Source organism: Ahaetulla prasina, chromosome 13 (assembly GCF_028640845.1).
Source record: "Ahaetulla prasina isolate Xishuangbanna chromosome 13, ASM2864084v1, whole genome shotgun sequence".
In the NCBI taxonomy this organism is placed as follows: domain Eukaryota; kingdom Metazoa; phylum Chordata; class Lepidosauria; order Squamata; family Colubridae; genus Ahaetulla; species Ahaetulla prasina.
In genome coordinates, this window is record NC_080551.1 from 25,988,783 (window position 1) to 26,013,408 (window position 24,626).

Consider the following 24,626-nt stretch of genomic DNA (forward strand, 5'->3'; position numbering starts at 1 on the left):
TTGACTATGCACATGAGCGCAGCCCCCGTCTTATCTCGGTGTTCTGCCTGCCAGGCTCTGGGCTACAGCAGCCAGCAGCGCCTGGCATAATTATATTAAGTGGAAACACAAAGAATCAAGCTAGATTAGCCATCACTTGAATAGTTCACATGCAGATCTCTTGGGCAACCTAGTAGGAGGTGTTTTTTTTCCACCTGGATCTTATCAGCCAAGCTTTCCATTTATTTAATATATCTGTGTTATGAGTTCATTATTGAGAAATGCAAATGTCCACTTCTGGAAAGACCGTCTTGTTTTCCTTCCTCCCCCGCCTTGCTGAAATTTAATGAGGATCAGGGGGTGGGAAGAGTCACGGGGACTTTCCCGGGAACTGCTGGCCAATGGGGATGATGGTTTCCGGGAAGCTTTTCCAACGGAGAGGGCCGATGGCAAGAAAAAGGGGGCCACGGGACTAAGATTGCTTGGAAAAAGAAGGCTCCCCTTCTGAGTCTCTAAAGCATGTCTCCCCCTCCCCTTTGGGCCTTCCCTTTGCCGAGAAGAATGCACAGAGAGCAACAGATTGCCAAGGACAAGACGCTGCCACTCACAAAAACAGCATTTCTGACCTCTCCTTTCTTGCTCAATGCTCAATGCAAGGGTGGATGTAAAAGTTGGGGGATGCTATTCCCCAACCCACCATGAGGGACCCCTTGTCAGGGAACCCAAGGGGTTCTGAACTGGAGCCCGTCTTCTGCCCATTGGCCTGGAGCTCGTTCCAGCTTTGCTAGGGGAGAATCCTGTTAATGTGCCAGCAAGGGAACCCCACTGAAGGGTCTTGAGACCAGTCCTGTTTAATTCCATTACAACTAAATCCAATTCTTTATCAAGTGTGGCCCCTGTTAAGTCAAACTCTGGACAACAGCCGAGTCCATCCGAGACACGAGTCTCCTGGACGTTTCTCCAACCAGATTTACTAAACGCCCTGAAATGCTGGAGCCCAGCTTTCCTCACTCTTTTGGGAGCAACCCTTGGATGAGCAGGGGAGAGAGGGAGCTGCCTGTTTTCCAGGGAATGGAAGGATGTGCAAACCGAGGGACTGGGAAGGCCAGACTCCAGGGCGACATCCCAAGCAAATCCGAGCCTTGGCTCCAAAAGAAGTTGTTGGCCCTGGAAGGCTGCCGTGTCCCATTTCCTATCAAGCCAACAAAAGTGGGGGGAAGGAGGGCAGAGAAGATGGGAAAGGACATTCCCTGACATCATTTGGGGATATTCTCCCCCTTTTGTAACCCTCATTCTGGGGCAGGGGAAGCTCTTAATCCAATGCAGAAGGAATCGGGTATTACGTGGCATTTTCCTGAATAATATTTTCAGGATGGGCCGGAAGAGGCCCTGGTAAAAGTTAATCATTAGTCCGTTTGTCTCGCTGGTGCAGCTGGGCCGCCTGCTCCAGCCACTCGCAGCCTCTCAGGGTGACTTGCCACAATCCTACTTCGGCTTCCCTTTTCCTTTTCGTACCCTTTGTCCGCATCTCCAGTCATACAGGGGAGCGAAGGAGAAGCTGCAGGAAACGCCATTGCACCTTCTCAGCCAAGAAAGGAGCTGGAACATTTTGACCACCGTAGACCTGGCATGCAGAAGTGCTGGGCAGCTGAGGGACAACATCTGTATCATCTGCTTTTGTGTGCATTGTTGCAAAACCATCCATGTTCTTTCTGGAAAAATGGATCCAGGCAGCACACGTAAAGTGGGTCTAAACTTTAGCTTTCCTACAGCACAATGAGCAAAAATCAAGCATGGGTGAACCTGCCAGGGAAAACTTCACACTTGTAATCTCCACTTTCAGAATCTCTGAGGTGTGGATGCCCCTGAGGCACGTAGGGCTGAGGGCCAGTGGGAGGGGTATTCTCTGAGGAGGGGGGGCAATTCAGGATCACAACTGACTTATCCGCTACTTGGCAAGGATATAGACGTGGTTGTTTTTTCTCAGGAGTGATTGATTGACAAACTGATTGTCGCTGTTCCTCCCCCCACACACAACTGGCCTGTGCCCTGAGTTGCTGGGCCTCCATCCTTGGTCCAGCCCCGATTAGATTTCTGGGTTCACCTCAATATTTAAAAAGCCATTATTTCCTCTTCCTTGTGCCCAGCTGCTGAGTGGAGATAGCAGGCACTGCAGCCCACCCCCCTGGTTGGGGAAGGTGGGTCAGAGCTCCTTAACTGATGGGGTGGGAGGGGGAGGCTGACTCATGCACCTGCTGTGCGCACGTGCAATCGGCAAACATACTCCTGCCGTTTTTCCAGAGGGATCCAGTGATGGGTTGCTACCAGTTCGCCCCAAATCAGGCGAACCATTAGAAGCGGTGGTAGGCTCCGCCCACCCACCCGGACGTCTCTGCACGTGCACAGAACCTTCTGCACATGCACAGAAGCGTCATGTGCATGCATGAGCGCACACGCACCCATGAGCAAACTGATAGCGGCCGAAATTGAAACCCACTCCTGGAGGGATCACATACATGAATAGGAAAAAGTCCAGTGGCAAGCATGGCCCTTCCTTATGCTGGCCGTTTGCGCCACTGACACTTCCCGCCTGGCGCCACAGGATGCAGGGAGTGGATCGTTCATGGAGTCCCCTGTTATTGCTGCCGCCCCATCCTCTTCCTAGTCTTCTGTGGTTGCTAGTGTTGACATGCTTTCGAACCAATCCTGAATACATAGCCTCATTTGAAACTGGTTGGCATTTTCTGATGCAGCTAGATATGAGAACGAATCCTGCAAGAGCAAATCTAGGCAAATCTCAGGAGTCCTGGAAAGCAAAATCCCCCTAGAAAACCACCACCTCCAACCTTCAGAGCAGTACAATATCTCAGTTAAAGATCTCTTGAGGGTTGCAGCAAGATTACTAATAGGACAATATTGGAAGAAAAAAGAAGTACCAACAATAGAAGAATGGATATTGAAAGTTGCCAATTTGGCTGAGATGGCGAAGATATCAGCCTTTTTGAAAGACAATACGCAAGAAAGATACTTAAAGGAATGGAAAAAATGGATTGACTATATTCAACGTAGATATCAGACTAAGAGTTATCAGACTGCCTTTGAATGATTATGATGTATTATTTTTGATTGCTTTTGGGGGAAGTTAGGAATTGATGATTGTAGGGGTATAATTAAGTTGGGACGAAAAAATTTTAGCATATGTTTGTTTTATTTTTAACTATACCTTGTGCTCGTTCCGGGAAGTCGGGGAGGGGTTGCGAAGGAGGGGAGGAGGGGGAAAGGGGGAAAAATTTTGTAAAACTTTTTGAATAAAAAAAAAAAAAAGATCTCTTGAGGGAAATTGGCTTTTAAGGCTTTCTTTAAACACCAGTGTGGATGGAGCAGCCGGCCATCTTACTTCCCCTGGAGATAATATACACTGCCAGCCAGCAGAGAAAGGGCTTCTTTCTAGAGCCTACCAAACTCGCCATTTCTGGGGATCAATCAGCAGCTCTTTTATATTTAAGACTTGGGCAGGCCTGCTTGGTAGCCATTGTCGGGCCTCGGGACCCATTCAGGAAAAACAGGATGAATATCATCATCATTCTCAGGCCGATAAAAGTTGAGGCGAGATTTATGCCAGTCACCTGCTGGAAGCTTTCCTGTTATCAGCGAAAGGACCAAATCTTTGCCAGGTTCCAGGAAGGTCCCTGAAAGCCAAGAAAGTCTGCAGCCCAATTTAAACTCGTTTGAAATAGAAAATAATTTGGTTGCTGAAATTCCTGGAGCCCCATCCGCTTCCTCTCAATTAACGTTGCTAGTGGGAATTGTGTGAGGATTTTCCTTGGAATGAATGACTTCCTTTTAAAGCAGCTGCCAAAAAACACACCAAAAAAACAACAACCCTGACATTAGAAAGGAAGCAGAGAAGCCTTAAAAAAAGGCAGCAGCTTTAGAAAGACGGGGCTGAAGTCTGAAGTGGGCCTGAATCTTAGAGGTGATGAATGAGGAGATGGGTCCTCGCCTCCATGGGCCTGATCCCCTTGGAACCACCTTTTCCCACCCGGTCAGTGCTTGTCAGTTGGGACTATAAAGCTGGAATCCTGGAAATCGAGGTCGCCGAACATCTGCAAGGAAACTCATCTGGCAAGGCTCTTCCTGGGAGGCTCCTGGGCCCAGTGGGACTCGGTCCCCTTGGCCTTCCTCCCCGAGAAAGGAGATGCTCCTTGCGTGTGTCGGGGGAAGCACCTCTGCACTGCACGGAGCTGAGGCTCTGGCCTGTCCTTCCCCTTCTCCTTCCCAGGCAGGATTCATCTTGGCTCCCCCCAACATGCGCGCGTATGCACACGCACGCACACACAAACACACTCTCTCTCTCTCACACACACACATACACACACCTTTTCCTCTGCTAGGTTGTAATTAGTCGCCTGGCAACCGCCTGCATGAGCTTTCTTACACTGGAGTCTTTGTTTGTCAAGCTGCCCTTTTCCAGAGTTTTTTCTAGGAAAGGTTGCAAGAACCCAGATAAATAAAGACAGGGTGAGGGGGGAGCGTGTAACTCAGCCACGCAGGGTTTCCTCTGGAGTTGAAAGGACCTGAGCACCGTTTCCTTCAAGATCATCTGAGGCTCATGTTGGGCAGTTCAGAGCTCTGTGCAGTCGAACAGCTGGATCAGAGCAAAGGCTTTCCCATCCCGCAGCAGCTGGGACACCCCCCACCTCCTGAGCAGGACTTGGCTGTTGGCCCCTTCCCCACAACCGGTTCTTGATTGACATCTCAGGGCTGGCCCATGCCATTCCTGCCCTCTGGGACCTGCCAGGCCAGTCACCTTTCCAACCTCAACTTTGGATCCTCCCATTTGCACACCTAGGTGCCGTTTATCAGCAGAATGCCCCCTGCCTTTTCTGAGCCCCATGTAGCCCCCCCTGGATGCCCCCCCCAGAGCTAGAAAGAGCTGCATCAATGGAATCAACACCGCAGGGCTAAGGTTCTCAGAAAGGCCCATGACCTGCCCATGATGCCGAAAGCAAGCTGGCCCAAGGAAGGAGCCCTCCCCTTCTCACACCAGCCTGTGTGTGGCAAAAGAGATGGAGCTGGGGTTTCATCTATGGATCTCACCATTTTGACAGCTTTTTCTGTGATGCTTTCAGGGTGCAGGGGGGCCCCCTCCATTGCTGCCCACAAAACAGATGCTCAGGTCAGGCCCTTGAGCGCCTGATCCTTTCTCCAAAGTCCACCTGGTGAACCCGTCTTCACCCAGCTCAAGGTACCTTCTCTGGGAGTCAGCAGGAGGAATTGCTGCAGCTTCCGTGCTCGTCTTTCAAATTTTTGTCTCTAGGGAGAGCCTCGGGAGGGGGGGGCTCTGGAAGGCCCCAGGCTCCCTTGTTTTGGAGGTGCTCTGGGGCTTTCCAGAAGAAAGTGCCGAGGACAAGGAGCCTGTGTCCAAACACTACAGGGGTGTCTGCCGAGTCTCCCTGGAATTACCAGCTGCCTTGCCAAGGTCAGAGTGATATGTGGAAAGGAACCGTCCTTCCTTCCAAGGGAGCGGCTCTGGTGGCTGGGAAAACCCCCTCCGCCCTTTCCGAGTGCTTCGGCCAAGCGTGTCAGGAAGAACGGTTTCCTTTGCTGAGAAGGGCGGCAGCATGGCTGGGTCCCCCAGGGAGCCACAGAAAATGAGAATATTCAAAAGACAGATTTATGCCTCTGCCTCCCCCTCAGGAAGACGGCAGTCGGATTACTTCCTCTGCTCAGTTTCACTTGCTCCTTGAGGCCATAAATGAAGGAAACGAGGCCTCCTTCTGCTCGCTGGTCAAGGCCATTCAGAGACCCACCTAAGATGGAACCAGCCCAGGTTCTGCTCCATCAACGGGCCTGAAGGGGAACAGTCAGACAAGAGCTCGCTTCACCATCTTAGGCAGAGAGAACTAGGTAAACTTTTTTAGGTTCTCATTTTGGGGAGTCTTTGCTCCAGTCCTGGGTGTGCAACTCTGAATCAGCCAAAGTGACCTGAATCCAAAAACATTCTCCTCCTCTATGATTTAGGAACCAAAGACAGGTGTGCATATTTAAATAAAATTCGACTTTATTTTAAAAAAAATACAGAGAATAAATAAATAAATAAATAAATAGCTGTCGAGGCGGTGTGGTGGTGGTGGTGTCCATGAGTTCCTCAGGGGGCTAAAATCTGCATCAAAGGCACTTCGCTCTCCCCCAAAACCAGGTCCCTCTTCATGTTCCCCCCTTTGTTCAAAGCCTTCATCCGCACGGAGAGCCGGTGCAGGTGGTCCTCGGAGACGCCCAGGAAGAAGAAGTCCTCGTTGAAGATGGGGTTGCGGCTCCGCTTGATGACGGTGCTGCGCTGCTTCTGGACTTTCCCCGGCAGGAGCGAGAAGGTGATGCAGCAGTTGATGCTCTTGGGCTCCAGGGGGGCCTCCCGGTAGAGACCCTCCACGCTGATCAGCCGGATGCGGAGGCGCTGGTTGGCGGGGCAGTGCTCGCAGGAGAGGCGCAGCAGGCCCCCCTTGTCCATGGCCACGGTGGCTTCCCTGCCCAGCCGCTCTGGGCCGCAGGGATAGTCCAGGGGGAAGGCCGGCAGGGGGAGGAGGCTGGAGGCCAGGGGGCTCTCCGATGAGCGCCGGGGAGACCCGGGGCTGCTGTCCGTGGAACTGCCCTCATCCAAAGAGAGGGAGCCGGCCCGTGTGGTGCTGGACAGCCTCCGGGCCCTCCAGGGTTTGGCCGGCAGCCGCTCCTGGCTCCGGGCTTTGAGGAGGCAGCCGGGCCGGGTGGGAGACCTGCCCAGCAGGGGTGAGCCGAAGGGCGAGGACTCGCCAGAGGAGGCCGTGTCGCTGTCCCAGGCGCCTTGCCTGCTGAAGAGGTGCCGGCGGATGGCCACCGGGCTGGAGGCCGGCTCCCTGCCACCATAGCTGCTGGACCGGGACCGGGGCAAGACCAGGGAGCTGCCCGAGACCTCGCTGTGGAAAATGGACTCTTTCCTCCGGGTGTGGGGGCTCTCCAGCAGCACGCAGAAGCCATAGGAGGTCTGGGTCCTGGGCACGTGGGGCAGAGAGAGGGCAGCCTGCGACTGGGGGTCTGAGTTGGTGCCACCCTGCTCTGGCTCCTGGAGCTCCTCCACGCTCTCCACTTGGATGAGGTGGGGGGGAAAAAGGCCGGGGGAGGCCACCTCCTGCAAGCCCGGCTCAGTCAGGCTGTGGCGGGGCTGGAAGGCAGGGCCGGGGCTCTTGGCCGGCGGAGGAGGGCTGGTCAGCCGCGGAGGGATGCAAAACTCCGGGATGCGGTCTGGGGTCAAGATGTTCGGGAAGGCGAGGGCGGCAGCCGCCTGGCCCTTCTCGGAGGGCAGAGCGAGGAACAAGGGGCCCAGCAGACCGGCTTCTCCGGGGCACGCCCGCATCTTCTCCAAGAACCACATCGGGGAGCGGGAAACGCTGCTGCCTGCGGGGAGAAGGAGGCGAAGGTTATAAGACCCCTGGCCGGAAAGCCCTCCCGGACAACGGTCGCCTGCGCGGGAAGCCCTTCAGCTCGGGTGGGATTGCACGGATCCCCTTGACTCCAACCTGGCAGACCGGCTCCCGCGCCCAAAGCCCCCCGCTGCGGGTCCCTCCCGGGCCCCCAGAAGCCTCGCCCTGGGACTGCCCCTCGCATCATTCCGGGCCTTGGGAGGGGGGCTGTGGCGGGGCAGCCAGCCCGAGTGCACGTGTGGCTGGGACGGAGATCGGAAGCAGCCGGCTCCCCCCCCCCGCCCCCCAACCATCCATAAAACCCAGGCACAGCAGGGGAGACCAGGGGCGGCTACCTGGCGCAGCTCCGCTCGGGCTCCGAAACAACGCCGCCGCTTCCCACGCGCTGAAGCAGCTCCCTCCGGGCTGCCGGCGGCTCTGCAGTGGCCGCCCCTGCCGCGGGCTCGCCCTTTTATGCCCGGCCCGCCACCGGACGCCCAATCACGGGGCTGGGACGGAACGGGGGCGTTACCCACTGGCTCGGGGGCGCGCAGAGGGAGACCGGAGCTGGAGCGCGTCCGCGGCTGCGAGTCCCCGTCTCCGGGCGGCTTAGATGACGGGCGGCGGGTCCGACGACGAAGCGGAGGGGAAGTCGGGGCGCTTTGTGTAGTGGGCGCTCCCGGATCCTGCCCTGAAGCGAGAAATCTTCTTTTGGGGGCGGCCTCCTTGGCTGATCGCCCCCTTGGCCCGTTCTCGCCTTGCGTGGCAAATGGCTGGGGGAAATCCCTCGCAGCCGGCTTCGGTTTTAACAGTAACAGAGTTGGAAGGGACTTTGGAGGTCATCTAGTCCAACCCCCTGCTCATGCAGGAGACATATACTAGGATCCCTGGATGGGACCCCAGTGGGAAGTCCTAGCAGGGACTGTGAAAACCAGAGCTTGGGATTTGAGAGTGGCCCATGACCTCTGGCTGGGCGCCCTGTTCTGGCCAGGGAGGGCAGAAGGACACTGGAACCTGTCCAGAGAGACTCGCTCCATGGGGGAAGGAAGGCCTTTTTTTGGGGGGGGGGGCAGTTGCCAAGGATGCTTAGCTTGAAGACCAGAAGGGGCACCAGAAAGGCCTCCTTGTGCAGAAAAGGGAATCTAGATTGCAGAAAATATGACTTCTGTAACAGAATCATCAGTGCTTGGAATACTTTACCGGACTCTGTGGTCTCTTCCCATAATCCTAAAAATTTTATCCAAAAACTTTCTACTATTGACCTCACCCCATTCCTAAGAGGGCCATAAGGGGCGTGCATAAGCGCACAAACGTGCCTACCGTTCCTGTCCTATTGTTTTTTCTTTTCTTCTTCCTATATATATGCTTATACCTCCTTATATTTACTCATATATGTGTTTATATACTATATAATCTTTTTGTATGATACCCACATATATTGTTGTGACAAAATAAAATAAATAAATAAATAAATAAATAAATAAATAAATAAATAAATAATAAATAAAACAGCAGTGGCATAAATTGGTTATTTGTTTAACAGTAACAGAGTTGGAAGGGACCTTGGAGGTCATCTAGTCCAAACCCCCCCCCCCGCTCACACAGGAGACCTATACTAGGGATTCGAACCACCAAACTGCCGACCTTTCTGATCGACAAGCTCAATGTCTTAGCCACTGAGCCACCTAGCCAGGCTAGGTATGGCAAGAAGAGGTTTTTTCTGGGCCTCTGGAACAGTATAAGCATGAAATAACCATACAAATTGGATACAATCAAAGGGAACATTAGGACAGGAACGGTAGGCACGCTGGTGCTCTTATGCAGGCTGCCTTGGGAGAGGAGGGGCTTTTTCAGTGGGGGTGATTCAGTGGGGGCTGAGGACAGGGTCAGGGATTTTGCCAGAGGATTGGACTAAATGATCTCCCAAGTCCCTCTGACCCTTCCGTTCTGTCCCCTGCGCTTCAGCTTTGTTGGGGAGAGGCTGAGCCTTTCCTTGGGTGTTTCCTTCTGAGCTAGGAAGATCCAAAGTGGAGACACCAGTGCACAGACCTCCCTACTGCCCTGAAAGCAGCTGAAATGTTTCCCATCTTTTCTGAGAGGACGGACTCTCCTGCCTGCCGGTCCCTGCAGCTTCTTCATGCTTTTCTCCCATTCACCCACCCAAAAATATACGACTGACCTGCAGCTCCCCAGGAGCTCTGCTGTTTTTCCAGCTCTTCCCAGGATTGAACTGGGGCCCTTCCCCCTTCTAAGCCTGTCCGTGACCAACTGGATTGCCTGGCTCTAGAAATGGCACCGATGGATCACTCAGCTCTTGAAAAAGAGCCGGTACCTGTTTGACCCATTAGGTGGGCTGCCACAGCCTGGTTTCTTATGGGAAGGAGTTGCCACTCTTTTGTCAGCAGCCCCATTTCCTGGGCAAGGTGTCTGCTCTGCTGCCTGGGACAGCCACAAGATGCTCTCTGTGCTTCTCAGAAGCCGGAGAATCCTCTGCCACTTCCAGCGGGTGGCTGGCAGCAGACCCAGGTGGGCTCAGGACTCCCTTCCTCCCTTTCAGGTCTGTCAGATTGGCTGTTTTTATTTCCAGCTCCTGGAAGAGGTCTGAGACGTTTGGCAAGGAGAGAGAGGCATCTTAGCAACAGAGGAGATTTTTTGGAAAAGACAGCAAGCTGGCAAGGATGTGGCAGATCTTTGCTTGGGTCAACAGCTCCACCTGCTGGCAGCTGTAGAAAAAGGCCATTTAATACATCCAAAGTCTGCAAACACCTTCAACTGAGACTCAAAGGAGGCACAACGCATCTTGGCATAAAACAGTGTGCAGACAGAGAAAATTATTGAGTCTGTCATTTGCACCTCTATAACTGTCTGGTTTGGTTCTGCAACCCAACAAGACAGACACAGATTTCAGAGGATAATTAGAACTGCAGAAAAAACAATGGCTACCAACCTGCCTTCCATTGAGGACCTGTATACTGCAGGAGTCAAAAAGAGGGCTGTGAAAATATTTACAGACCCCTCGCATCCTGGACATAAACTGTTTCAACTCCTACCTTCAAATCGACACTATAGAGCACCACACACCAGAACAACTGGACACAAGAACAGTTTTTTCCTGAACACCATCACTCTGCTAAACAAATAATTCCCTCAACAATGTCAAACTATTTACTAAATCTGCACTACTATTAATCTTCTCATCGTTCCCATCACCCATCTCCTTCCACTTATGACTGTAACTTTGTTGCTAGTATCTTTATGATTTATATTGATACTGTTTCCTGATTGCTTATTCATACCCTATGACTATCATTAAGTGTTGTACCTTATGATTCTTGATGAAGGTATCTTTTCTTTTATGTACACTGAGAGCTTATGCACCAAGACAAATTTCTTGTGTGTCCAATCACACTTGGCCAATAAAGAATTCTATTCTATTCTATTAAACTAATTGAGTGAATTGTGTCTACCCTTAGCATCCTGTCAAGCAAGCACAACCGCAACATCATGAATTACGTGGTCTTTGTAAGAATACTTCTAAGAATGAAACTCCTGCATATTGTCACAAATGCAGAACTCCGCTTACAGAAATTCCAGGTGCAATTTTGCTCCCTAGCTGAGGAATCGACAAGTGGTTGAAGCCAGATGGCCCACTAGGCTGGGTGCCCAAACCGTGTAACGAAAAGGCCATTGGAACTCACTGCCTGCCCCACATCAAAAAGGCAGGTGCTCTGAGTGGACAGCAGCACAACCTCCAGGGGTCACCCATCTTAAAGCTGCCAAGGTAGAGGAGCACCAGAACTCCCCGTTGGGGTCACAGGAGCAGAGGGGCACCAGCTGCCTTTGTTCAATTCTTCCCCTCTTTCACATTTTTGGTCTCTCCTCAGCGGAGCTTATTTCCAGTCTCAGGAGCCTGGTGATTTGGGGTGGTCTGAGGATACCTGCCTGGGAATTTGGGGAGGGGAACTGGAAAAAAAACTGGTGGATGTTTCCAGGAAGGCCATTTCCTGCTTGAGAGGCCAGGGCTGGATCTAGGATCCTTGACCCACAGGAATCCCATCCAAACAGAGCTTGGAAAGGCACCAAATTGGAATCAGCAACCCCCGTCTTCATGCCTCACGCATTTTGTAATTGGGATGGCCAGATTCCACTGTATTCATTCACGGCATTGGACCAAAAATTGCAGGCATATAAAATTGATTCATCATCCCTTTCAGTTATAGATAACAGGTGAATTTCCACTCTGGAATCCTGTCCAAGGAGCGTCATGGTTTTAATGACTTCAACAGCCACAGGGAGCGGGACATCTCTTAATCTCGTGGCAGGGCTGAGTCCGAGTCGTGGCACTGTGTTCCTTGGAGGAAGTGGCGAGAGGACAAAAGGAGGAACCGTCTCCGTGTGATATAAAGAAGTTCAGGGAGGACGAGGAGAGCTGTGGTGTTGGAAGAGACTCCTGGGAATGAATGTGATGGACAGCCAAGCAAACCAATAAACTGATCATTGAGCAAATCAGCCCAGAATTCTCTCTCAAGGCAAGGAGAACCAGGCTCAAATTATCTCAACACATTGTTGGAAAGCGGAAGGAAAGAGAAGAAGAGGCTGAATAGTAACAAGTGATGAGGGGTGCCCGGTTGGGAAACCTGAAGACCATGTTGTGGACAGACCCTCCTGGAGAACATCTACCTGTGCGGTCACTAAGAGCCACCATCAACCTGATGACATGGGATCGGTCAATGTAGAGTTCTGGTTTCTTTGAGAAGTTTATAATGCTGGGGAAATGGAAGGAAAGTGGAAAAGAGGATGACCAGCAGTGAGTGGCAGGACTCAGTCCCAGGCATGACCAGTGAGGAAGCCACCAAGAGGTCTCCTGCTGAACCTTGCCGTCCACAGCATTATTTCTGAAAGAGACATCCTCTTCTTTCCTTTGGTCCTGTGGCCAGTAGGTACCGAGAGGCAGAAATAAGTCTCATAGAATTCAAAGCCAAGTTGAAGTTGACAGCTGCGAGTTGCACACCAATTGAGGCAGAGCCTTGTGGAGCAGAGCCTGACTCAGCCGGTGCTGTGGAGCTGGGCAGAGATGAGAAGTAGCATAACAGCCTTCAAGCATGCCAGTGGCGCAAGTGGTGGGGTGGCATGGCTAACCAAAGTGTCAGAAGAAGCTGTCTGTGACTCCTTCAGATTTTCCAATTTGCAAGCATGTCAGATGCTGCCCAAAGCATCCTTCATGGAATATGCGGAACTATCAGAGAAGAAAAGGAGGAAATCAGAGAGGAGTTTGTAGTGAGTGGGGAGAAAGCATAAAACACATCAGCTTACACTGCTGGGCTATCAGGGATATTTCTCCATTGCCTTGGAGGAGCTGAAGCTGAAGCTGAGGGTGGGGTCTTCTAAAGATACCCCCAAGGCTCCATGCCTGCGGTTCAGCCCTTCTCCAGACAAATAACAAGCCATTTTGCCCCCTCTGTAAATAAAGTTGGTATTGCAATACGAACGGTTCCGAGAACACCATCCTTTCTGGGCTTTAGAAAGAGAAATTGTTTTCCCTGAATAATAAATAAAGTATGTCAGCCTGTGTAAACGGAATCTTTTCCCCTCCTGCACATAACTACGGGATCAACCGGAATGTGCAAGTTTTGTGCAAACACTGTGCAACACTGGGGCCTCCTCAGCCATCTTGGAAGCAGATGTTCCAAGTTTATTAAAGTTAGCAGTACAACAAGACTAATCATAATGGGCTTTGCTGGGGAAACCAATTAGTTTTTGGCAGCTTTCCCAGACAGGAAATGCACTTTGGGGACTGCAATACTCTCCTTCGCAGCTCCTCCGCAGGATCTCGGCATTGTGTGTGTGTGTGTGTGTGTGTGTCCAGGGCAGCCGTGGTCACCATTTGTCTTGCCAAAACTTCAAAGGCACACAGTGGTGTGAATCTCAAGCAGGAGCTGCAGAGGAGAATTCGAATCAAACTGCAGGACAAAAGGCCACTCTACAGATGTTGGCATCACAAACAGGTATCCCCATGTTGGCACTGATCTGCAGTGTTTCCTCTGAAATCAGTTCAAAGGCTCCCCGTTCAAATGCCATGGGATCGAGGTGGGCAACTATGGCCCCTTTTTAAGACTCTGGGTTTCAACTCCAGGCTGGCTCGGGAAGTCGGAGTTGAAGTCCGTGAGTCTCACAGAGGCATAGTTGCCCACCCCGCCAAGATCTGCATGGCTGGCTGGGGGATTCTGGGAGTTGAAGTCCACAGGTCTTAAAGTTGCCAAGGTTGGACATTCCTAGTCTAGATTGTTTGGATCCGAATATCTATTTTGGATCCTGTGTAACACTGGGAAAGTTTGCTTAGATTTTCTGCAGTCGATTTAGTGTCATTGGTGGATAGATTACCCGATTACATTGGACATTAAGTTTTCCAGCGCCAAGAACTGCAGCTGGGCCCTTTCTGACTCAATAGAAGTACCCGGGAGGTTTATGACCAGGCAAGCAAATGCCTTTTAAGGGTCTAAATGCTTTGTGAGTAAAAATTTTGTCTCCTCCAGGCCCCACCCTCTCCTCCCATTGTTCTGCTGCAAATTTGTCTGATTTGCAAAGGTTTCCAGGCGGCAGCAGTGCCCACCAGCTCACCAAGCATTGCCTTAAAACAGGTAATGATAACAAAGGTCTTTTCTGACCACTGGATGCCCCTCAAAAACTCAGCTGATTCTCTTTATGCTTCTTCAACTGCCCTTCCTGCTTGGAAGGTTTGTGCGATGCTGGCCGGCAATTCCGTTGCAACTTCCTTTCTTTGCAAGGATCATTTTGCTGTGTATGTATAAATGTTTTTTTTACAATAAAGATTTTTAAAAAGAAAGAAAACAGTATGACGTCTATGAAGTCACGAGAGCTACATAGGACCTTTTGTAATGCATTTAACCCATGGGCTCTTAGGGGAGCCAAGAGCCCATGACCGAGGGGGCTGTGGAGGTCATTGGTTGTTGCAGGATGGCTGGACAAGCTGAAAGGCTGTATCTCTTGAGGAGCCCGGATAAAAGAGGCCAGTCTGGTAGCCACTCTTCCAACTAATTAATTGTATTAAAAGACATCTATTTTTCTAAACTGCCACTTAGGAAAAGAGGCTCCCAGTTAATGCTGATTTTTTTACCATAAACCGGTGTTTACCAAACTGGGCAAAAATTCTGGGAGTTGAAGTCAATGAAGTTGATGTGTGAATAAAACCCAGCTTGTCCTACTTGAACCAACAGGCCACGCCTCCACGAGGAAAACTGCTGGTCCTGATGAGAGTAGGTGCTTCAGCCGTTGCTCCATTCCCCCCAGGTGCCTCTGCTCCAGCCTTCCAGAGTCCTTCAGGTGGGCTGAGCAGAGAGAGGAAAACCTGTGGAAGTCTAGTGGAAGGAAGGAAGGATGGATGGATGGAAGGGCAGATGGGGGTCACTTCTGCCCTGACCAGGACCCCGGTGCCTCTTCCTTTACCTGCCAGCAGGGGGCAGCCTCGTCTTATTTTTCAACCTTCTCCCTGGAAAAGCGCCTCCTGCTGAAGGGAATGGCAGCTTTCTCACCCAGCGCCCGGGATCGAGCGGAACTTCTGTGGTTCCAGCTGTAGGAATAGCCTCAGCTTTATAGACTACCTGCCTTTCCCAAACACCGACTTACTCCAGGACCGCGTAGTAGGTCAGAGACTTTTGCCCGCCTGCCTTACTTTTTGCCTTAACCTTAAAGCGCGAGCTTTTAGGTTTCATTCTCACGTCCGCGGCTACACGGGACTGCGCTCCGACGGCCACAACGCGGTGTAAGGCAGCTCCTGGGCTCGCGCCCTGCCCGAGAAGGAGGCGCGTCTCCCAGGCTCTCCTGCTCGCCACTAACCATGGCTAGTTATGTTCTCCGCCTCCTCCCCCCCCACGCAGGCCTGGCCTCAGCTTCTCCCCCCCCCCTCGGTGAGAGCGGACTAGCGCCTTGACACTCGGGAAGGCAACGCCCCCCCCCGCCCTCAAATTGCTTCCAGCTGAGCCTGCCGCTCACCACCGGTTCTGCGCGCGGATTCCCTGGGCGGCCGCCCCGCCTCGCCTCGCCTCGCCGCAGCCCCCGCCTCGCCGCCGGACGCGGGGAAGGCTTCGCAGAGAGCCGCCGATGCCGGGAAGCCCTGCCCGCCGCCGCCCGGTAAGGAGAAGGGCCGAGCGGCTGCTGCCCGGAGGGTCCCCCTCCCCCTCCCGCCGGGTTCCGGCATCGCTGCCGCCGGGCGCAACGGGGCTTCGTCCTCCCTCCGTTTGCAGGGGCCGCCTCCCCAGAGCTGTCGGGGGCCGCTGGCCGGGCCGGGCCGGCACTGGGAGGCCGTCAGGCGGCTGGCCTCGGCCGGGCAGGCTTCGGAGCAGCCCCGGCGGGAGCCTGTGGGCGGCAGCGGTCGGGGTCCTGGCCGGAGGGGCTGAGCTCTCCGGCCGCGGCGGGGTTCCCTGCGAGGGGCGCGCAGCCAGGAGGGCCGGAGGCCGAGAGCCGCGGGAGGCGCTGCCCGGGGAGCGCGGCCGGGCAGGGGGGCAGGTGTGCGGGCGGGCGGGCGGGGGTCGGCAGGCGGGGAAGGCCAGCTGGCCGGCAGGTTGGTCCCGGCCTGATGACGCGTTTCCTGCCCTCCCTGGGCCGGGGGTCGCCGCCGCCTCCTGGCCAAAGCCCGCCCGCCCGCCCCCCCCCTCCGCCCCCCCGCCCGCCCCCGCCGCCGCGCGCCGGCTGCCAGTGGCGCGCGAGCCGGCCGCGGAGGAGGCGGCGGAGGCGGCTGGGAAAACTCCCTCCGGGGTGGCCCTGGCCGGTAAGGCTGCGCTGGGGGGGCCGCTGCGGCGAGGGGGTGGCGGGGCTGCTGGGGCTCCAGCCCGCCGCCCGACACCTGCCTCGGGCACCGCCGGCATCCCGCGGCCGGGCAGGCAGCAGCTCCGGTGTCGGCGGCGATCTCGGGCGAGGAGGCGGCGCGTGGGCGGCGGGCGAGGGCGCCTGGCTGGAGCCGCCCGAGGGCTGGCGGCGGGCGGCGGGCGGCGGGCGGCGGGCGGGCGGTCGGTCGGGCTCTGGGCCGGGCCGGCCATCTCCGCGGGGCTGCCGGGCGGCGCGGGCTCCCGCTGGGCCGCTTCTCCTTGGCGGGGCGGCGGGGCCGAGGGCGGGGGGCTCCTGCGGGGGCAGGCGCGCCCCTCTCCGCCCTCCCTGCTGGGCCGAGCCAGCGCCGCTTGCAGCCCGGGACGCTGCCGGGGGGCGCGGAGGATTGAGCCGTTCCGGCTGGGCCCCCCTCACCCGATCCTCTGGGGACCAGGACTGGAGGCCCCCCCCCACCTTAATGCCTCCCGCGTGGGGAGCCCTGGTGCCCGGGGCGGGAGGAAGCTGGGGAATTGCGGGCGGGGCAAGCGCTTGAAACCAGCCTTGCAAGGGGGGGGGCTGTGCCGGGGCTTGGGGGCTTGGCGCGGCCTCGGGGCCGGGCTCGGCGGCCAACCGGCCCATGGCCTGCCCCACCTGGGCTTCTGGAAACCGTGGGTGTTGGCGCCTGTCCCCTCGGGATTTCTAGTTTGCCCCACCCTCAACCACAGATGTGTGGACTTCAACTCCCAGAGGGCCCTAACCAGACTCTGGGGAATTCTGGGAATGGAAGGCCACCTGGCTTAAAGTTGCCAAAGGCTGGTTTACAGCTCAGGATGCTAAATTGTGAGGGGTTGCCATACTGAGGAGGGTGGGATCTTCTGATTCCTGTGTTCCAGGTGGCAAATAATGCAAAGCCCCCCCCCAATCGCTTGCTGTGTGTGGAGGTGCCGGGAGGAATGATGGGTGCCCCGATGAGAGCGGCTGTACAAGGAAGAGCTAGCCATCTTTGGGGGAGGGGGCTGGATAGACCCTCCCCTGCATTGTGCTTGTGTGGCTTAGCAATTCTCTTGGTGCAATTGTGGACCTTTGACGGACACCTTATTTCAAACTTCACAGTGTTGAATTCGTATCGGGAAGAGCCCTTGAGTGGCAAAGTGCTGGGCGCATCTTCTACCATTCTTATGGTGGGAACCTGGGGCTGTGCCCGATGCCGGCTGAGTGGTTGGCAGGTAGCAGCTGTTCTGCACCCGACGGGCCCGTGTGGGCGCTCCGATCTAGGTTAGCCTTGGGTTGAGGAAGCCGTTTTGTTTGCCTCGATTAGCTCTTCATGCGCTCGGCCGCGTGCCTGGCTTCATTATTCCAGACAAAGAGAGCAAACGGTCTTGGCACCAGGAGGATCAGCCAAACCAGCTGAATGTCTGTTCTTTCTCGCACACGGATGTTCCTCTGCATATTTTGAATTCTTCAGCTTCATTAAGGGGGTTCAAAAGAGGGATATTGCTAGATTAAAGGGGTTGTTTTGAGTTGATGTAAGGATTTTAATTGGGTGGTTAATCCAAGTTGAATATCTGTTGAGGATGCAACAGGTGGCTCTTGAAGGAATTTTTTTCCTCCTCCCCCCCCCTTAAAAGGCAGGTAGGACCACTGGTCCAAGTAAGTCCCCCCAAGGGGTCAAATCCTGCAGGAGATGGTTCTTGATAGCTCAGCCTCCCCATCTGCCCTCCTGCATTTCAGAAGATCAACCTGGCTTCTATAGAGGCATCCAAGAGTGCCCTGGTGGGCTATCCTTGCCTACCTTGCTTGGGCTCTTGACGGTGTCTGTGAAGACCTGACTTTTGGGGTGGGGGTTGGGGAGGCAGCTCTGCAAGGCTTGGCAGCTGCCAGTCACTTTCTGTATCCTGGATTTTCATTTAATCATCTCTGGGGAATATCAGTTCACATCTTGTTAACTGTGTCTTGACTTAATTGGCTTGGTCCTCACAGCTTGATAAGCCATGATGATGCCTTGCTTAGACTTGGATTTGCCCAGGGCATCATGCCCCAAAACACGTGATGGTTTAGTGGGCAGGCTTTGCCTCTGATAGCAGCCCCCCAAGGTCTCTGGCTGCTATCAGAGGCAAAGCCTGCTCTTCCTGGCTGGATCTGGACTTTCTGTCCCTAAAGAAAGACAAATGAATACGTGGAAGAGGTTCCAAAATTCTCAGCCCATTTTTTTTTGTTTTTGTTTACATTTATACCCCGCCCTTCTCCGAAGACTCAGGGTGGCTTACAGTGTATAAGGCAATTTTTCTTTGGGAGACACACTTGGGCTGGTGCACATGATGTCCCACATACTTTCCATGTGATTTTCAAATGTAGCTCAAGCCCAGCGCTTTTCTGCTGTGAAGTGAGACCGATGGGCTGCTGAATCCGATGCGTGCACATATTTATCTTTTGAGTAGCATTGCCCGTGCCTGTAGATGCTTTCGGGAAGGACTGCTTTACATGTGTTGGGCGCACATTGCCCACTGCCTTGCAGCCCAAAGTAGCTGAACTAATACCTGAAGCCAGGGAGGCTGCCTTTCATTTATCTTGCGCAAGAAGACAGTTTCCCTCCTAATCAAATAATGCCTGATAATTAAGTGGAGGCTTTGAGCCAATGCATGAATATGCATCTGAGTGAGTGCAGGGAAGAAGATGAACTGAAGGCTGGCTGGTTGGCATGGAGAATCAAGCAAGGCCTCCTTCTTGGAGAGGTGGGGGAGGACAGGGCTGGTATTCCTGCAGCTGAAATATAGTTGGACATTTCCGCAGATGGACAGGCATGTTATCCAAAGGCACCCAGCGTGGCCTCTTTGGCCCACTGTGCTAAGTCATTCTGTGGTTCGTTTCTGCCAGTTGGGAGTCAAACACCAGGTGTAAACCAGACCGTTCGGGGGCTTTGCCCATCCCTCCTCTCCTAACGGGTGTGCTGGCATTTCAGGGAGGGCTGGACCAGCCTTCTGCCCTGGCACCAGGATTGGGCCCCCGAGCTGCCTCCAAGCTGCCCCTGAGCAGGGTACAGCTTGGCTGTGGGAACGGAGCTGTGTTGCAACCTGGGGCTTCTAAATGAAGGCGCCTCTCTTGACCAGCATTTGGCAGTTCAAAGGGGGCCTTGCGGATGTATTTTTATCTCATTCTTCGCTGCCAGTTGTCAGCCTACATATCACAGCTATTTTCACACCAGTTATAAATGACTGAGGGCCCCGATCCCCTTATTAGGCTCGACTACTCTTGATGATCGTTCGGACTTTGGATTTTTTAAACTCCATGCCCATTGTCTCCGTTGCGGGTTGAGGATGCTGGGGCTTGTAGTCCAGCACATCTGCAGGGAGATTAGATTGGGCAAATGGTTCATTTCTTGGGCCATTAAGTTGCAGCCTTTCCTCCATATCTGGCTGCATCTGGTTCCTTTTAAGCAGCGGCCTCCTGACGTGGGTTCTGCAATCCATTTGTGGTGCTTTGGCTTCTCCTCCTTGTGTGTCGGTCTGGAGGGTGGGAGGAGTCCTCCAGTCTGCCATTTTTTGGCATAGAAATTACTTTGGTCTCAGGTTGGAACTTGAGGAAGTTGGAGGCTAACCTTTGGTTCACATTAGGACAAATCAATCCCTTAGAAAATGGGTTCATTTGTTTTTATCCGTTCTCTGCATCCCAGCAGGAGAGGGATATCTGCAGGGTGTGATGTGACAGATCAAGATGTCAGCTTTGATCCCACCACCACAGCTGCCATTTTGACTTTTTTGACCAAATCTTGGGGAGAAAATATATTGGAAAAGTCTGAGTGGCATCCTTGAGCATCCTTGAGCAAAACCAACTGATTTTTCTATGTCGATTAGTTTGTGGAATTGGCAAATCTTTGAGGGGTGGAGGAATTGCTGGTGAAATTCTCTTGTTCCCCCCCCCCCCCGCTCCCCTTGGCTGATCCCTGAATTGGGGTGACTGCCAGGCACTTTCCAAAATGCCCTTTAGCTTTGAGAATTACTTTGGGGGGAGGGGGTTTCTGGAGAAACTGCCCTCTCCTGGTCACCGCATTGACCTTGAGCTGCTGCCGTGTGTGTTGATAAATATTTCCCCTTTAAACTGCTTGAAAAGCAAACAGCTTTTGTTTTTCCAAGAGGGAGTCTTCATCCGGCCCTCCTGCCCCCCACGCTCTGCTCCTCCCCCCATGGGCTGCTAGAGAACCCCCAGGTTGCACTCTGCAATCAAGCACCAGCGTCCCGCTTGTAATTTGGTGGGTGCTGTGGAAATTGTGGCCTCTTAATTATGGAGAGGAAGATTACGGAGGTTGGATTCTCCCTGGGGTTTGGCTTTGCCTCTTGGGAACCCATAGAGCGGCAGGGTTTGTCCCTGCGTAATTGCGCTTTTCATACACATGTTGTCGTGTTTTTGTAAGAATAATTAGCTCCCAAATAGCCTGGTGGGTTGTAATTAGAAGATAAAGCACCTCCACTCATCTGGGTGGGCAAACGTTTTCTCCTTTTGGATCTGCTTGGCACATCAGCCTGGGTAGGTTCCGCTGGGCACGAGGGCAGAACCTGTGCAAGAAAGTGGGGCCACTTGTGGTTCAGAAGTGCAGCCTTGTCCCTGCAGGTGGGCTGGATTGGCTCCTCGAGGGAAGGACTCACTCCACTCTTGTATCCTTCAGCCACATGGGCACGCGGGCGCCAGGCTGGCCTAGGACATCTTTAGTGCTCGCTTGTCCTCCCTTATCCAGTTCTGCAGTTGAGGCCAGCCAGTTATTTTGCCCACCTGGCCAGATTTGTAAGCCATCATTTCACATGGAAAAACCAGTTTTTCAGAATGTGACTATCCACCCAGGGGATGCAGTTGCTCATTGAGTTGGCCTGCCTCCTAAACCAGCGCTTGCTTCTCTTGAAAGACTTTGAACCACAAGCTGTTAGGAGCAATTCCACAACTCTATTCTGACAGATCCAGGAAGGCTCCGTGGCCCCAGAAGGTTGATTTAAATCAAGGTGGGCTCTGAATGCTGCCTCGTGGATTATGAGGCAGCAGATTTTGGTGTCCAGATTCCTAGAGTCTTTGCTAGCTCTTCTCGGTCAGCCCAACTTTAACCCAGTTTATACCAATCTAACATAGCCATTCTTTACCTCCTCCCAAGTATTTGAGACTACATTTCCCGACATCCCCAGCCTGCCTGGCTCATGCTGTGCCATCCAGGATATCTGGAGGTGATTGCATGAAAGCAGCTGGACCAGCTCCAGGGTCTGCTTTAAATTGTTTGAATGCAGAGAGCGAAAAACCCTCCAAACAGTCACATACATTTGCCTTGAATCTGATTTGCTTCTCTTATTTAGAGGCCACAGACTCTCCCGGGTGGGGTTTGCTTTGGTTTCTCCATCTCTGCAGAAGGAGATGGGACTAGTTTTAAGGGTGGGGTTTTTAAAGAGCCTTTATCAGAATCCTTCCAAGCAACTGAGACAAGCTGGTGTGGGATTCCTTTAATCAGACTTGAATCCTGCTGTTTCCCACCCACAGGCATATTCCCCTTGGAAACCAGCTGCCATATTGGAAGGGGGTGCAGGTTTGGGTTAGAGTTAGAGTGAAGGAGCCTCCCCCCCCCTCCACCTCAGTTGAATAGGAAAGAAGACCCAGGAAGCCAGAGTAGCTGTTAAACAGACTATACCGGTAGAGGCTGTGACTCAGTTCACCAGTTATCTAAACTGAGGCTTTTCTTAACCAGTTTGGTGAAGCAGCTGTCATTGGGGAGGTACAGTACATAAAACCTGGGGAGACACACTGTGAACCACCAGGATGGTCAAATGCCTACGTTGTACAGTGCAAACTCCACACAAACTGGCACTGAAGTCAATGCCTAACTGGGTAATGAAACATCTGCAAGCCAACAGGCCAGCTCAGAGGAGAAGCCCACCTGCTCAGCCTTGTTTAAAGTTCCTCTGATTTGCAGCTGGAGAGGCTCCTTCAGTCTGAAAACAGCTGCCTTTCCTCCCCCCCCCCCTTTTCCTCCTTTCTCGCACAATGGAGCCTGCAAAGAGAAATGCCCTGGGGAGGGAGGGGGAGCCATGAGATTTCTTTCAGTGCAGATAAGGAAGAAGATGTTCTAGTCTACTTTACCATCTGACTGGCTCGCCTCTCTGGCTGCCTCCCTGCCAGTCTGAAACCATTAAGATCAGAGGTGATGACAAGGGGGCCCCAGGCAGCCTGGACCCAGAGTTTATCCCTCTCTCATACTCGCCCATGTGGGACACGGGTGGGAAAGTTCACAGGCATTAGGTCCGTTGTGTGCAAATCCACACAACATTTATAGCAGCAGAAGCTACTTCTCAGCTCTGGTGTGAGTCACAAGCTTTGTGGCCCCATTATACTAACCCAAAACATGGCTAGTAAGCTCAGCTTTAATGTTAAGGGTTGGGATGGCAGTTCACCACGCAGGTTGAGGGAGTTCCAGATGCAACACATCTGGAAAAGACCATCCCAAATCGACCTTGAGCCATTCTTCTCTGCCTGCTCTTTGGCCAGTGAGCCAAACAGAGGCTGGGAGAGGCCACAAGCCTTGGGAAATTCACTTTAACTGAGTTTCAACAGGTGCTGAACTTCATGGGCCTTTTAGTGCTTTGGGGACTCGGAAAGCTGATGGCCGTTGAGGATGGATTACATGCGCCTGACATTTGGGAGGCAGCTGCGCTTCCTCGGAGCAGCTTAAGATGGTGGGGGGGACACCCCCCCACTCCCGTTCTTATTTGCCACCACCCGTTTGTCCAAGAACACCAGGCAGAAGTTGGCAGGAGTCTTGGAACGCTTGTCTCTTGTGGTTGAGGGATTCCCTCTGACCAGGAGACCTGTCTGGTTGTGTCAAGGAAGTCTCAGTCCCCCCCCTTCCCCCCCCTCAGGAATCAGGGAGATGGTCGGCCAGGGGAAAGGCCCATCGCCAAGAAGACCCTGGGTGTAAGTGGAAGATCTCCACTTCTGCCTTCCCCTCAAGAGGCTTTTCTTCATTCGTCATCTTCTCTAATGGCTTTGTAGTGGCACATCCTCAGGTGGTACAACTTATTAAAGCATAAACCATGATTGACAGATTTTAACTGCCGAGTTCATGCAGAATCCTGCACTGAAACTAAACAGTTGAGGTTTGGCTTGAGTGTAATATATGGTCCATGTTTGTCTCTTTGTAAATTGATGAGGATTTGGGACCTGGTTTTCTGTTTGTATAGCCAGTCTTTCTTTCCTGGAGCTTAAAATGAGTTTACAGAGGCTTTCCCTCCAGATTGGCCAACTCCAGCCCTCTTCCGTCCAATTGGGCATTGAATGCAGGTCGAGCATCGGATGTGTTCCTTCTGGGGCAATTGTCATTTTTAGCATCTTGTTTTCAGTTGGCTGAAGGAATCTTGTCTCAAGAAGCAGAGAGTCGTTATGTGTTGTGTCTTGCCCGCCCTCAGAGCAGCCGGGGCCTTCTTACCTGCTCCCGAACACTGAGGAATGTATGCCTCCCGGCCCAAGTCCTGGCTCCATGCCCACACAAACTGCAGAAGAAGGAGAATCTCCCGGCCCCAGCCCTGACTCCATGCCCAGGCAAACGGAGCAGCTAGACCCCTCCCCCTCCTCCACAGCATGTGAGCCTGAGGAGGGTTTATTCCCAACAGCTGATTGGAGTAATCCTCGCATCAGAAGATTGGATAGGCGGAGGCAACAGAGGGAAGGGAGGGGCAGGCCTTAATGAATGCTGAGTCATGGAGCCACACCCCATGGCCTATATAAAGGATCTACTTTCTGGCAGTCTCTGAGTCAGGCAAAGTCGAACTTATCTTGCTGAAGTCACTTACTGGTCTCCTGCCTTCTCTGAGGACTTTGCTAGGACTTTGGGCAGAGCTGCAGAGGCAAGCCTGATTCGGATTTCCCTGACCCGGCCGTCAGCGGAGGAGTGGGACACGACATTATGTGACAAGGTGGGGGGGTGGTGGATAGGAGGCTGTTTTATTGCCTCTCCAAGCTGCAGCAGCCTCTTCCAAACTGCTTCATTCTGTTCCAATCTTCTCTCTTAGCTCTCTGACTGAGGCTGTGTTTGGGGTCACCGGCCAACGTATACAATGGGCCTACAGAAGCTTATTAAACTTACTCTTATAGCAAAGACAAGGCTGCTTAAGCAAGATTGCCTTTTATGGAGGAAACTTTTGTTGCAGAGCTGGGAGCATGTTCAAAGAGTGTGCGAGGGAGAACAAAGCCGTGCTCCATCGGCATTTTTGGAACTGAAATGTTTGGTTCATCTTCCATCAAAGAAAAGAGCTATTCATATTTTTCTATTCACTTGATTGCTTCGCTGAAATGCTGCTCACTGTTGGATTGCTACCTTATAAGTGAACAATGTGAGTTTCCTGTTGAACATGGGGAAAGATCCATATT

At 53.2% G+C, this 24,626-nt stretch overlaps 2 protein-coding genes across 7 annotated transcripts in view; one reads left to right on the plus strand and one right to left on the minus strand.

The window, feature by feature from the left end:
* Positions 1 to 6,112: 6,112 nt before the first annotated feature.
* LOC131184624 (C2 calcium-dependent domain-containing protein 4C-like) lies at positions 6,113 to 15,555 on the minus strand. Of its 3 annotated transcripts, XM_058156191.1 has the most exons (5): positions 15,426 to 15,555; positions 14,880 to 15,003; positions 14,551 to 14,791; positions 12,096 to 12,651; positions 6,113 to 7,410 (listed from the first exon to the last, which is right to left on the minus strand). In XM_058156191.1, the coding sequence occupies exons 4-5, from the start codon at positions 12,118 to 12,120 to the stop codon at positions 6,131 to 6,133; spliced, it is 1,305 nt and encodes a 434-aa protein (XP_058012174.1). In that variant the 5' UTR covers positions 12,121 to 12,651; positions 14,551 to 14,791; positions 14,880 to 15,003; positions 15,426 to 15,555; the 3' UTR covers positions 6,113 to 6,130. The 3 variants fall into 3 exon arrangements, 2 of the variants coding, with proteins under 2 accessions (XP_058012174.1, XP_058012175.1); XR_009152003.1 differs by lacking the exons at positions 6,113 to 7,410; positions 12,096 to 12,651 and having other exon boundaries at positions 14,211 to 14,791; XM_058156192.1 differs by lacking the exons at positions 12,096 to 12,651; positions 14,551 to 14,791; positions 14,880 to 15,003; positions 15,426 to 15,555 and adding an exon at positions 7,772 to 8,322.
* Positions 15,435 to 24,626, plus strand: part of TLN2 (talin 2) — a 76,641-nt gene continuing 67,449 nt past the window's right edge. For 3 of the 4 annotated variants that reach the window (XM_058156186.1, XM_058156187.1, XM_058156188.1), the window contains exon 1: positions 16,070 to 16,200. The gene's annotated coding sequence lies outside the window, so the exon portion shown is untranslated. Of the gene's footprint in view, positions 15,564 to 16,069; positions 16,201 to 24,626 lie in introns of those variants that run through there. The other variant, XM_058156189.1, reaches the window with a different exon arrangement.